This window comes from Botryllus schlosseri, chromosome 14, assembly GCF_051294905.1.
Source record: "Botryllus schlosseri isolate E-star chromosome 14, Bs_hap1, whole genome shotgun sequence".
Lineage (NCBI taxonomy): Eukaryota > Metazoa > Chordata > Ascidiacea > Stolidobranchia > Styelidae > Botryllus > Botryllus schlosseri.
This window is the reverse complement of record NC_137249.1, coordinates 12,206,540-12,220,825: the sequence shown is the minus strand read 5'-3', so window position 1 is coordinate 12,220,825 and position 14,286 is coordinate 12,206,540. Positions and strand designations below refer to the sequence as shown.

The following is a 14,286-nucleotide window of genomic DNA, read 5'->3' as shown; positions in this document are numbered from 1 at the left end:
GTTCTTCACAGGTATAGCCTACCTCAGACTTATACCGCGTTATAAATCGAGTACAACATTTTAATCCAAATTATGCAGACACGTAGGATTTAGGATCACGATATAATTCTGAGTTAGATTATGTTTTCGTGTACCACACTTTTCGGTCCTTCCGGTGTGAATCCACACTCTTTTCGACAAGAGGGTAAGGTGTACGATACACCTGGTTGAAGAGCACTGCTATAAAGCAGGAGTGGCCGGGCTGCGGCCGTAGAAGAATCATTATGCGATCGTCTACACATGATTCAATTAGCATGTGTTGGCGGCCGTCAACATGCAATTTGAAATTACGAATTGGCTCCCAAATTTTCTTCGCGCGATTCACGGTGACTTGATTGTTCGATTTTAATATAGTAGAGTTCTGAAATCCGATCCCCACAGTACAAATGTGAACCGCAGGCAGAGGTAAATGGTGTGCCCGGTGAAGAAATGCCAATTTGGAATCGTGGGCGTCACATGAAATAAGTTTTCTGACACATTTAGATTAGATGTTGACTTTGCCGACAACACATGACATAACATGCAACAAATTGAATTACTAACAATGGGCCACCCGAAGATGCATCATCCTTAATTACGCTAATTAGTGGGACGGCGTATGATTACTTGTGAAGCCCCTTTGTTGTCACAGCATTCTTCTGGCGGCGATGTGATTGTTGAAACCGGCGGACTATGGAAAATCTCTCACGTCAGCTTTACCTCACGTCATCACCTCTGTAATTTCCACACAAAATCATAGCTGATTCACATGTTATAGTACAACCGCTGAATTACGGGATTTCGATGACATAATGGCTACTATTTCACAGTTATTCATTTTCAGTTCAGCGATGTGTGATTACCCCTTGTGTAGGCTAATATACAAACTGTAAATATTACAGCCCTGAGCGTCATTAGACTACTTCAAGCGTTAACAGCCATTGACGGGTTTCATTTATTAATTATTCATTAACTTTAATCATCAGTCTGCATGCAGGACGTTCGATATGCTGTCGCAAAGGCTGCTAAGCTGAATTGAGCTTGTTCTCGGCTTAGGTTGATTAAATGCAACTGTTACGACCTTCAGCTCGTTGTAATAACAAAATCCTATTATTTATTTGAGGTTACTGAGTCTGTATATCTGTGTTGATATCTATAACGCACAGGCAGTGTCATTGATGAAGAATTTGATTTTATAATTCGAATTCTGAGTGCGATACCACTGTTTTCGGCATAATTATGAAGATGACAGGAAACGCCGGATTACCCGATTCAATAACACTTTTGCTGATGTCTGTTTTGGCGCTGCCCGTCGTTTCGGCAGGAACAATATCTGATCGACACAATATGGTAAGCAAAGTACGTTAAAGGTGGGGGTCGACCACCTTTCTGATCTGCAGACCAGTCCATACACAATGAATTCAGTATGTGAGCCCTGGGCTGGTTTTACCCTGACGATATCCTCCGACCTATAGGAATTATGGAACTTAATAATACCCCACGTCCAATTTATATCGCGGCGTCTCCTAATTTACAAAAGAATTAATTTTAAAAAATTCATGGACCAGTACTGAACTCCTCACGGACCAGAGGTTACCGACCACTGCGTTATAACATGTATAATTTATAAGTATGCCGTGTATACTGAGTAGATCGGCTAGAGTGCTGGTGTTTCCTGCGTGATAGTGCACTTTTGCATGTGATATCATAACTGATGAGTGAAATGTGATGTTACAAAGCGAGTTTAGTATGCATCTTTTTCCCAGCAACTTTTTGCAGTCAAAAATGTGGCTGATCTAATCCTCTTTGCATCCATCCGGACTAGGTTATGATTATAGTTAATCATTTATTTGGTAATGGCGATTGCTATCAGAGCTTAAACAGTGTTATAGCTCGAGTAGGCTAATATCCTCATACCTAGGGTTGCATTTAAATCAAAAATCAATGTAAAACATACATGTTAAAAACAAGAACCTTGTGGTGTGAACGTGAGGTTCACGTTCGCGTTCTGTGTGTGAACCTCGCTCACAAACGAACCTTGGTAGGTTCTGTACTGTAAACCTTTTTCGTGTATTACAGTTTTCACTTCATTGGTTGAAATTTATTGCATTTCAGCTGCGGGTCACTGTATGCATGGCGCTGGAAGTATAGGAAAATCAACTCTAAACGAGCATGAACCTTGACAATCTCAAAGATTTTACTTGATTTGTTACAAAAGTTTGCTCGAATATTTAGTGACTCTCTGCTGTGTGCTTGACCCGCAATCACACAACAGCAAGAGCGAAATACACTACATGTATGTAATCAGCGAATAATGCTTATTCAACCAATCAATGAAATTGATATAGTTGTCTGATTAAAAATTCTAGCAGGCGTACGGGGTTAATCTTGATTTCATATGTTTATTGTATCATAAAAAACACATCCGTGCGATTGGGGTGTTGGCTACTGCTGTATAACTTGTTTATGGGATAATATTGGTAGCAAGTATAGAAACCCGTTTTACACTCTTCTCAATATCAACGTATCAATACTCAGTCGCCGAATACATTGCCCGGTCTGGCCCAGACCGTTAAGGCGTAAGCTTATATTCTATTGCAAGTCCTCGTCGAAATTGTTGGGAAAGCGACGGAAGATATTGATTTTATGGGATTATTATATCATTTGATTGCCCCAGTTGTTACGTTTGGCGACGTTTAAAACGTCAATATGTACTTCAGCATTGTGTCATTATGTGGCCCGAGTCGTCGCTAGGTATCGTGTATATTAACATAGACTATCACTTCACTGAAATGTAGGGCTGGAATTAGCAATATGACGTCACGTGACGTCATGAGGTTCAAGTTCGCGTTCACACAGAACCTTTCAAAAAGGTTGGCGTTCACACGAACCTGAACCTTTCAGAGGTTCGCATCATCCCTATTTCCAACCATCCCATATCGTATACGTCGGCTATATAGGATGGTAGTCGTCCGTAGGCTCATACAACATGTTTTTTGGAAAGTATTTATTCAATTATAGCATAATTATGCAACGTAAAAGAACACATTTTTTTTGTAAACACGCCTTTGTTTAAAACATTGTTTAAAACATGTTTTAAACAACCATTTGTTTTAAATGAAACCCGTCCATACACGTGATGACTTGATGACGGTGATACATAAAAGTCGCAATTTGGCCATGCTCAACAGTCTTGTTTTGATGCAATGATCAAGTATACAAAGACGAATCGTGCTAGGCGTCAAGACACATCGCTCCGGATGTTGTTCAGCAAATTTGATATCATATTCGCGCCCAACTTCTGAGATCGTCACTTTGCACCAGACTTAATATTAGATTCGCATTTATCCACTGGCTTAAATGTCTTCGATCGCACATGACCTGAAACAGGGGTTCTTGAACTTTTTGATAGCTTCAAGTTTTGTTGGCGGTTGCGCATACCCCCGACATTTCAGTAGCCGATGACTGGAACGTCATCACATCAATCTCGACCCTATTTAGGCTATTCCAGGCCTTAAATAAAATAACTCACGACTAAACAAGGTAGTCACAGTCCCACCCACGACGTCATTCTTAAAGGATGATCTGGTTATTATACCCGTATTCTGTAATTTAAGGCGAGAGATCATGCAAGTCTGCCTGCATGCAAATACCTCAAAGCTGACGATTCGCAGAAAAATGCCTATCGCTACCCCGAACTGGACATGGGCTTCTGCTGCCTATGTCCACGCGGAACGAAGTTTATTGGAGACTGCAAGTAAGATATGATAAATTGGTATGTGCATAAGATACAGATACGAAAATTCCCACTGACATGAAATATCGGGATGTGAATGGTATTCGGTAGAAAATTGACAAAATGACCGAACCAGTATAGGTAAATCGATCAGTGTACTTCCATGTTTTAGCTCTTCCGATCCTACATCGACGCAGTGCCAGAAGTGCAGCGAAGGCGAGCATGTAGATTTTGAGCCTCATCTGCAATTGAAATGTGACAAGAAAAGTTGGCGGCCATGCTTTCACCCAAAAGTTTACGTACGGGGAACAATTACCGAGGCTGACAGTTGCAAATGTCCTGCGGGTACTGCTGATAACGGAGATACTTGCGTGGCGGTTGCGCCGCCAACAACCACCCCACATTTCAAAGCTGACATTCCATCGAAAGAATCGCATGCCGCTACGGAAAGTAAGACATAGAACAAGCCTCGTCTAATTAGTGTAATATAGTCCTCTGTACCACGAATGCTTGGACTTTTAGGAGAACAGACTTCTGCCACAAACGAACCAGATCGCTTCATCGTCGTCACTAAATTTCGTGAATTGGCAGTTTCTCCAAGCATAAAACATCTGAGTTTAAATCAAGGCACGTCTACTATCAACACGACAATTCGACGGGGTTCAATAAATCAAATAGATCGCAGCAACACGACAGCGGAAGAAGCAGCATCAGGTAAGATGCTCGCATTCTATACTATTGGAGATATTGACGATGGATTGCTTCTGAAGTGAAAACAAGTGTCTCATCAGGTCTGCACGGGAGAAATTTATCAATTGTAATAAAATATTTGAAGAATAAATCCGCTTGCTCACATAACATATAGACAATATGACTCCTTGTGGACTCAAAATACTATCGATAAGTTGCAACGTTGCAACGGGCAGGAAGGGTAAATCACAGTCGAATTGACGATACAGGCATAATTTATGCCATCTTCTAGCCGGACCAAAGCTACAGTGCCTTTCCAATCCAATCAGAGTGACCTATAGTTAGTCCCGGGGGCTTTGCTACTATCATGCTGATTGATACTGCAGCTACAATTTGAACAAAAAGTACCCCTCAGAAATCCCGCTCACTCCCCACCAACAACATGAACATGTTGTTTAAAGGAGCACCGCGTTCTTAATAATATATGATGTGGCGTCAAATTAAAGTTGATAGTGTATAGGTTGCGGGTTCGAGTCCGACCGAGGTCGACTCCAGAATTCCTACCTGAGTGTTGGAGGTATATTTAGGCTCCTCCTGGCCACGTCATCCACGTAAGCGGTGTCTTACAAAAGGCCTAAAAGTGGGTCGTGCTATAATCGGCAGATACGGAATAAACAAATGAAGAATAACGGCCTGGTGTAAATGACGATAGTAGTCGACAAACACCGTGAATACCACAAAACAAAAAACATGAGCATGTTGTTTAAAGGAGCACCGCGTTCTTAATAATATGATGTGGCCTCGAATTAAAGTTGATAGCTGCGGTATTTAAACTGCAGCTAGAAGATACTGCGGGTCCACAGATGTTTAGCTACAAATTGGAATTTTCATACTCCCCAAAATCTCGTGGGCGTACGGTACTGACGCTCAACGGGCGACGTTCAGCCAGGTATATTTGTGCGATACTTCTTACTGACACCAAACCTTTTTCAGTCGCTGTCGTTGTTACGCCGTCCGTTGTGCGCCGGCACCGTGTGCCTACTCACTGTAACTAAACCACGGCTATATTGTAGGAAAAATTTTTTCATAACATCGGCTGGCAACTCTAAAATTGATTTTCTGCCTGAGAAAGTGCAAAAATGCAAGAATGTGTGCCAGCGGTTTCCGTCACTAAAAAACGATGACGCATCACCTCGACATTGCAGATATGGATGGGATAGACAGGAATATAATAGTTGCTGCCAAAATGTTTTCTCAGCTATAATTTGAGACCACATACTTGGATCGCGGTGCCCCTTTAGTTAAATTGTTAATCACAACTTCTGAAAAGGAGAAGAATTCGGGAGTGATTCACAGGCAAACAAAGAACTATAGATGACCAAGAATTTGAATTTATAAAGTAGGCCTATATATTTATGTTTGTACTACACCCATATGAATTAGAACCGGTAACAGCCTATTTAATAAAATATCACGTGCCACTTGACATAACACATTATTGGACCGGCTAAGATATTAGTAACACTCCCGTTCTCTGACTTTGTAATCTTTGATGTACTACTTCCATATCTTCTCTCCTATTCACCCATCATGCTCTCGCTTTCATCCGCATGTCACCAACATTTTCACAGTAGAGAGCAGGTGTACTCAACTATTTTAGCAAAGGCCCAGTTACAAAAAATTCATTTGTTAGTCTGAAGCTGATCAGAAAGAATGAAAAACCTAACTTTGTTTTTGCAATGATATTTAATTTGGTTTTGTTTAAAAAAAACAAGTAAATAGTGAGACATATAATGTTCGGATTCAACACCGAAAAGGCATTCGCGCATTCACGCAGTCCCTATAATCACAATGTCGACGTAGTGCTCAGCTCGTATTGGGCATTTCAAGACGCTGCGCTTTCCCAGTCCAGATTAATCAGAGTCACATAGAAGAATGTCACAGCTGAGACTCACACTCCAATTGCTGCCGTGACGATAGTGATTGGCCAACTGCCCACTTGTTTCTGTCTTTAATAGCTAGTAAATCCGTGATCTGTCGCGGCAATTAATTTCAATATGTAGACCAGTGGTTCCCAACCTTTTTTGACTCATCGCCTCCTTTTCAAGCTCAACACCGATCATCGCCCCCCCCACAAATATTGGGAACTGAAAATGGGCATTCAAACTGTAATCACCGGCGAGTTGACTAAAAAAAAGGTCAACTTATCGGTAGGGATGGTGCGAACCCCTAAAAGGTTCAGGTTCGTTTTCAGGTTCACACATAGCACGCGAACGTGAACCTCACTTTCACACCATCCCTACTTATCGTCTCGACATCGTAATTACATTTTTACACCTAAATTTTCGTGAGTTGCCTGAAAAAAAGGTCATTTCTCCGACTTGACTCCAATATAGTCGTTTTAACGCGCCATCGCCCCCTATCGCCCCCTTAGTCATTTTCATCCCCTATCGCCCCTTCGTCCGTTTTCTCCCCCCTATCGTTCCCTTAGTTATTTTCACCCCCTAAACCGCCAAATCGCCCCCTGGGGGCGATATCGCTCACGTTGGGAACCACTGGTGTAGACGGTTTATATCTAATAAATTATCCTGACTTCACTCGGCGACCTTTCTAGGAATACCCACTGGAATATTTGTTGGCGGTGCCGTAATATTGCTGGGGCTATTGATTGGGATTGGGATTGTCATAGCTCGGAATCGTTCTGAACCGAAACCGAGAGAACAGACGAAGAAACAGGATTACGTACGTACAATTGTATATGCTGATTCGGTAGTAGCGTACTGGTCATTGCCGCTACAATATTATTAGAATGACATTGCCAAATATCAACAAACCTTCAGTTATGATCCGTAGTGGAGATGACTAATGCTTGGTAACGGTCATACATTATCGCCAGAGGACGGGGCGTCATTTACATTTACATCTACTGGACCCGGTCGAAACACCATGATAGGTTATGCTGACTTGAATTATGAACAATCTTCTATCCATTTCAGTCGCCAAATTCATCAAGACATACAATTGTTACGATGACCGGCACCGACTCCCCAGGTGTGACGAAAATCGATAAAATGAACAGATGTAACATAGATTCGAATCGGTATGGGTTTGTATTATGGATTTTATGTTTTATGGCGTTACTACCACCATGTTTATCCAAGTGATATATCAGAATTTTAATTAGCACAACTCGGAATGTTACGATCTCAGTCCAGTGTTGTTGCCAGTTAATTTCAGAGGGTAGATAGAATTTAATTTAATCATGACTGAAAGCTACAGATTTATTTGCCTTTTCCGAACACAAAACGGGAAATATGCGTCAATATATTTTGAAGTTTAATTCTATAGTTTAAATGTAGGATTTCGAGTCATTTTAAATGCGCCGTATATATTCCTGGCTTGGTTGACTGCGGGTTCGAACGACGTATATGCATTTAGATAGTAGCATGCAGCGTATTTAGTGTATACCCTGTATATTCATAAGCTATTCAAAGCAAAAGACTGGAGTTTCACAATCACGTCACCTAATATATTCCAGCAAAAGCAAGAGCTGCAGGCGATATATTGTTATTATCAACGATTATACAGTGAAATGAGCTCCTACTACATTAGTTTCAACCAAATGATATGGATTAGCTCACATTGATATATTGAGTAAGTGGATGCCATATCAAGTAGGGTTACCATACGTCCTCTTTCAAGAAGATTTGTCCTCTTTTCAAGAAATAGAAAGTGTCCTCGGAGGACGCCTAAATGTCCTCTTTTTGGGGAATTTGTCCTCATTTTAGTCTGACGATTATTTCTGATTTTCACTCATTACTCTTCTACAGCTCAACCCCAACAATCGGCGGAAGGAATTCTAGAGCTGAGGTAATGCCACTAATCGGTCTAGCGGACGATGTCCATACTACATCGGGTAGTTGTCAAGTAATCTCTGAAGCTGGCATACCCGCAAATAACTTCGCGCCAGCTACATCGCAAACATCAGGTTGGTGAATGTGATACTCCTTGTTCGAGTAAGTTTGGGCCGACGTATACCGGTGTGTAAACATATCATGATCTAATCATGGTACCTATGACGGCATAATTGGCGTGATTACCAAAGTGTCGTGTCGTAGAAACAAATCGTTGTGCCTTTGTTCCAAGCAATTTTTGGGGATCGAGTGTTTATGGTGTAGATTGTAGACCGATTGGTGCCGCGAATTCCATTCTCAGACCCTATTGCGGCTTTCAACTTATTCTGAATACGCTTCGGACTGCAAAAACCCTTTTGAGGCGTTATTTTAATACGCGCTCCCTCGTGATATTACAGGGTCTCAGAAACAAGACGAATCCCCATCGATAGAAGAAAGAGCAAACATTCGAAGGAAGGCGGAAAAAATACCATCGGAGCAGAATAGGCAATTTGGTTAGTATAAAAGCTGGCATATGCACGCATCGACCCTACAATCTCACTACGTACTATGAAGAAGACAAACTCGGAAATCTACATGATATCTAATAATCTAGAGATGGAGCTTCACCAATATAGGACGAGGACATGATACTCGTAACGCCCCAGCATTGTTGAAAGTTGATAGCTAAAGCCGGTTCGAATTTTCATTATGTCGATACCCATGATGACGAATTGTCTGCATTTTCTCGTAAAATTTTTAGTCCGCGACATTTACTTCAATGATTATGTCACTCAGTAAACTTTTACTAATTACAATAATCCATACAACGATTAGGTCATCTCATGTGCCTTAAACGCGGGAAAATCGTTGAAATTTAGCTTACAATCATTCTTCTTCTTCGAGTGACTCATTCTGCGATCTAGAATCACAGCAAGTACATACCAACCTATATTGTTTCATTTAACGCTATACTCATTATATATCGTTATAGCGTAACGACCCTCGAACACATCCTACTCAACAGAGGGCATAAAATTTATATTTTCCTACCTTTCATGTGATAACTGCTCTCACATGCATATCTATTCCAGCATGCGACGTCGCGACAAAACTTGGCCAAAAGTGTAGGCGCGACCATATACTGCCGATGTTTCGACTGATATGCGGCAGCGCCGAGGAGGTAGTTTTGGGAGACCTGAACGAAAGAGAGAAGTTTACGAAGGAATTCCTCTATCAGTGCATGCTGCATGCTTTGGCGCTCATCGGAGAAGTGAATTTGTCTCCATTTTACCTCTGGGATAAGATATCTAGTATGGATTATGGACTATATACAGAAATAGTAAACGGCGAAATAGAAAACTATTGTCAAAATATACCTTTGGTTCCTAAATCTTAAGACAATGACCTGCCTTGCGCTATTTTTCTTTGCACTGTAACAAATTCTTATTCAATGCCGTATTTTTTGTAATATTATTAATCGCCAACTACATCATTTTGCTCGCTACACAACAGCTGATATCCATAGATATTGTAGCGTCTGCGAATTGCACATTACTCGCGCGAACCTCGCATGGATGTGCGTATACGCACTGTGATAGTCTATTTCCAATCTCTTAGACGATTTCTCTTCTACATATTCCTTTATTCTTTCATCATTCATTTTCGTTGCCGCAATCTTATAACTTTCTGAAAAAAGATCAAGAAAATAAATCGATAAACGGATACATATTCTGTTAATAGCACATTTCCAGTCACATTTCGTACTATGAACTATCGTAATAAATTTGGTTATATTTTTATGAATAGGGGAGGAACTTGCATACCGTCACGATCACTTGAGACTCTTGTGAAATGTTTGTCAATGGATTTGCAGTTAAACAGCAGATGGTTAGCGAATAGCTAGACATGGGCCTGCTAAACTGAGTTTAAAGGAGGCTAGAGGCATGATTTGGTAGATCTTGATGTATACGCATTGATCGTTCAGTAGTATATCTTGGTTTTTAATGAATAACATCGGTGGTGTGAATTGCCATTGGTAGTTTGGTGATCCAACTCGCCATGCTCTGGTTATTCGACAATGAAAACCCATGGAATGCCTATTCCAAGCTGGGACAGTATAGTCAAAATGCGTAAACGCCGACTATGACGCGCGGGAGCTGGATAAGCTATGTTGGAGCGGTCACTAGTGAGTATAGCAGCGGTCAGATTTGGACAACTAGATAATTATAGTTGTCTAATTTCTCTGAATTAGAGCAAAATGATAGTAATCTAATTCTAATGTAATTTGTAAAATGTTTCTATACTCTAATGCTAATTCTAATCTAATTAATTAATTAATTAATTAATTTTCTTTGTTTATTGATGTGACGAATAAAAGCCTATCTATCTATCTATCTATCTATCTATCTATCTATCTATCTATCTATCTATCTATCTATCTATCTATCTATCTATCTATCTATCTATCTATCTATCTATCTATCTATCTGTCTGTCTGTCTGTCTGTCTGTCTGTCTGTCTGTCTGTCTGTCTGTCTGTCTGTCTGTCTGTCTGTCTGTCTGTCTGTCTGTCTGTCTGTCTGTCTGTCTGTCTGTCTGTCTGTCTGTCTGTCTGTCTGTCTGTCTATCTATCTATCTATCTATCTATCTATTGTTTTAAACAAATGCTTTTTTTATAATTTTTTTTTCAAACGTAGTATAATTATTAGAGCTGGGCAAAAGCGGGTACCTGAGTGATTCGATTCAGAATCACGTAATATGCTTACTGGAAAAACATGTAGCATGAGCCTACGGACGATTTGCACTCAATATAGTCGACATATACGATATGGAGTGGCTGGAACCATCGAAATCGTGGTCGGCTCAACAATTATGGCATAAGATATAGATCACTGGTACGGAATTGGTGTTCTGATGATGATGATGACCGCCGATCGTAAAAATGCGACATACCAATGTAGTTTTGGTTAAAGATATTTTTGGTCTGTTCATACTTCATGAGAGTGGTTGGAAGTCTTTTTCGTCGAAGAACCCATATTTACCCTATATTTTCAATTGTCAATGCCACTCGAGTGTGTCGCCACAATTGAAGATTCGTGATATCATGGATAAACCAAACTAAAAAACATAATGAAAACATGTTTCAAACAAGGGCCATGTTTTAAACATATTTGTTTTATATGGATTTTTGTTTTAAATGCAATCCTAGGGACGAATAATACCGATATTGGTATAGTAGCCTGTAGTCTGCGAACAACATTGCAGCTTCAATCACAAACAGAACAGCAGCAAAGAAAAATACATAGTTATCACAGGCTTGTTCACTTTCACGCCCGGAACTACACCAATGAAAAAGAGTATGGTTGCTACAGATCTAACTCAAGAAAATATATTAGAGGATGAAGTGGAAAGGTCTTTCGCAGCAAAGAGTGAGAGCATGGACTGGTATTTTTTGAGTTACTGGAAAAGAGAAAATCGTTTACCTCATCTCAAGTCTGCTGCGCTACTCGAGAACTGGTAGGCATGACACCAAAAGAGTTTTCAGCCATTCAGGAGAACTGTATAGTGCAGAAATCGCCAACTGAAAACGGGTTGCGGGTCAATTTTCCAAATTCGTAGAGGCCACTGGCCGCAAGAATGCAATATCGAGACAAAATAAGCCACACAGTTGAGCAACCACGTTCTTAAACCTTTACGCCAGTACAACGCCGTGCTCAGTAAAATGGGCGACGGGCATGGTTACCACAAAAGAAGTAATATTTTATTAGACTAGTACAAATACAACCAGAAATATCATGATCATAAACTTCAAGACTTCATTTTATTTTGAACTATGAGCTGCGCACGTTACCTGACAACGCTTTTCAGCGACTAATGAATCGATATTGGGGCAAGCCAGACATGTTACTAGCTGAACAATTATCTCATCCTAAAGATTGATCTTGTGGGGACGCCCAAGGTCGTTTTCTAAGCATCTCGCTCTTGACGGTGTCCGGACCATTGCACGTCATGACAATATGCTTATTCATATCAGCTGACTCTCCAATCTCCATCGATGGAATGCTGTTTCTATCACCGAAGTCGTTTCAGCTAGTAAGGAATGGTGTTGCTGGTGAATGGCGAATCGCTTTATTTCAGTGGTTCTTAACCTTGCCACCAGCGCCCCCCAGGGGGCGCTGGCGATTTTGAAGAGGGGCGGAAACGCTCAGGGGGCGATATGGGGGGCGCTGGGCTCAGGGGGGCGGTATGGGGGGCGCTGGAGAAAAATCGATTTGGCAGCAGATGATGTGGTGATAGGACATATCCTTAATGAGTATTCAGAGCAAATTAACACCGAAAACTTCGTTACATATAGCCTTCAAAATACATATAGGTTTAATTGTCCATGGGCGCCTAAATGACTGACAACGAATGTTCCTGTCTTGGCAATCTGAACCCAAGAAGACGAATTCCATCTGGCACGGAAAAATTATATGTCAGTGAAGAAATACCAATCTGAAATCGTGTGCGTCTTTTAGTTTAGTACGATTGGGCGACAGGGATATTCCTGTTGGGCGATATCCCCGTTGAGCGATTCTATATTTTTTGATATTGCAGACAGGGGGTCGCGAAATAACATCATGCAACGAAGTCATACCAACAGGTTCGGCCGCCCGAATATGTTTAATTATTAGTAACGGGCCCTACAGTTTCCAAGACACCTCACAATGTTCGCTTTAAGTTTTGATGAGTCTGCGCACACTCAACAACTCACTGCGCTGACCCTTGGACAACAGTACGTAACGACTAAAAAAAGGTAATAACTCCGGATTTGTTGTTTGACGAAGTGCTGTTACGGCCCTGATAACGAATAATTGTACCTGCGGGCACGCCCGAATATGTTTAATTATTAATTACGTGCCTTTATTTTCCTATACAACAGCTCACTCAGTGCTACTGGTAAATTTGATTACGTGGGCTGAGAGGATAAAAAGTATATAGCGACTTATATATGTAATCACCACCTATTCATTCATGCATTATAGAAAATTTTGGTACCTAGAGCGACCAGGCTACACAAACTTTGCTGACCATCAAAATCACGATATGGGGTTCGTGGGGGCGAAGCTCTCAGAAGTTAGGTTTATCACGCTTTGGGTGCGCAAGGCAATTTTTTTTAGGGGGTTGACGTAGTGCTGTTACGACCCTCCCTCTTACTCATTGTCTTTATTACATTCCTTACAATATGAAGTTGGGGGGGGGGGGGGCGCTGGAGCACGATAATTTTTGAAAGGGGGCGCTGGAAGAAAAAAGGTTAAGAACCACTGCTTTATTTGAAACAACAACAATGACTTGAAACTGAAATCAATTTCAGCATTTCAAAATGCTTTATTTCACGTTCTTCCAAAATCACAAATCAGATCGCCGGCCGCAAAATATGACCTCGCGGGCCGCGTGTTGATGACTCCTGGTATAGTGCGAAACGTGTCAAGCTTATGGCGTACAACTGTACAGACGTTGAACATTCTCATGATTATAGGAATGCACTGTGATTTGATATGAACTGAATTTTTTGCTGTATTTATTTCTCATTCACAATTTCATTCAATTTCCAAGTTTTTGCAAGTTCAGTAATTCTAATTCTAATTCAATTTGGAAAATAACTTTGTCGCTCTATAATCCTAATTCTAATCTAATTTAGAGAAAGCTGTGTAGCTCTAATTCTAATTCTAATCTAATTCGGAAAAGCTAAAAATTTTCTAGTTGTCCAAGTCTGACTGTGATAGCTTGATACTAGGGATGGTGTGAACCTCTGAAAGGTTTAGGTTCGTGTGAACGCGAACCTTTTTAAAAGGTTCTGTGAGAACGCGAACGTGAACCTCATGACGTCACGTGACGTCATACTGCTAGTTCTAACCCTGCATGTCAGTGAAGTGCTAGCCTATATTAATGTGCAATTGTGCACGTT

The 14,286-nt window shown here is 40.8% G+C and overlaps 1 protein-coding gene across 1 annotated transcript; it reads left to right on the top strand.

The window, feature by feature from the left end:
* The first annotated feature begins 653 nt into the window (after nt 1–653).
* On the top strand, nt 654–10,143 carry LOC145455216 (uncharacterized). Its single transcript, XM_080333169.1, has 9 exons — nt 654–1,368; nt 3,636–3,775; nt 3,927–4,204; nt 4,277–4,468; nt 7,059–7,186; nt 7,441–7,544; nt 8,275–8,432; nt 8,757–8,852; nt 9,432–10,143. Exons 1-9 carry the CDS (start codon nt 1,258–1,260, stop codon nt 9,734–9,736), a joined length of 1,512 nt encoding a protein of 503 aa, XP_080189295.1. The 5' UTR covers nt 654–1,257; the 3' UTR covers nt 9,737–10,143.
* The last annotated feature ends 4,143 nt before the right edge of the window (nt 10,144–14,286 follow it).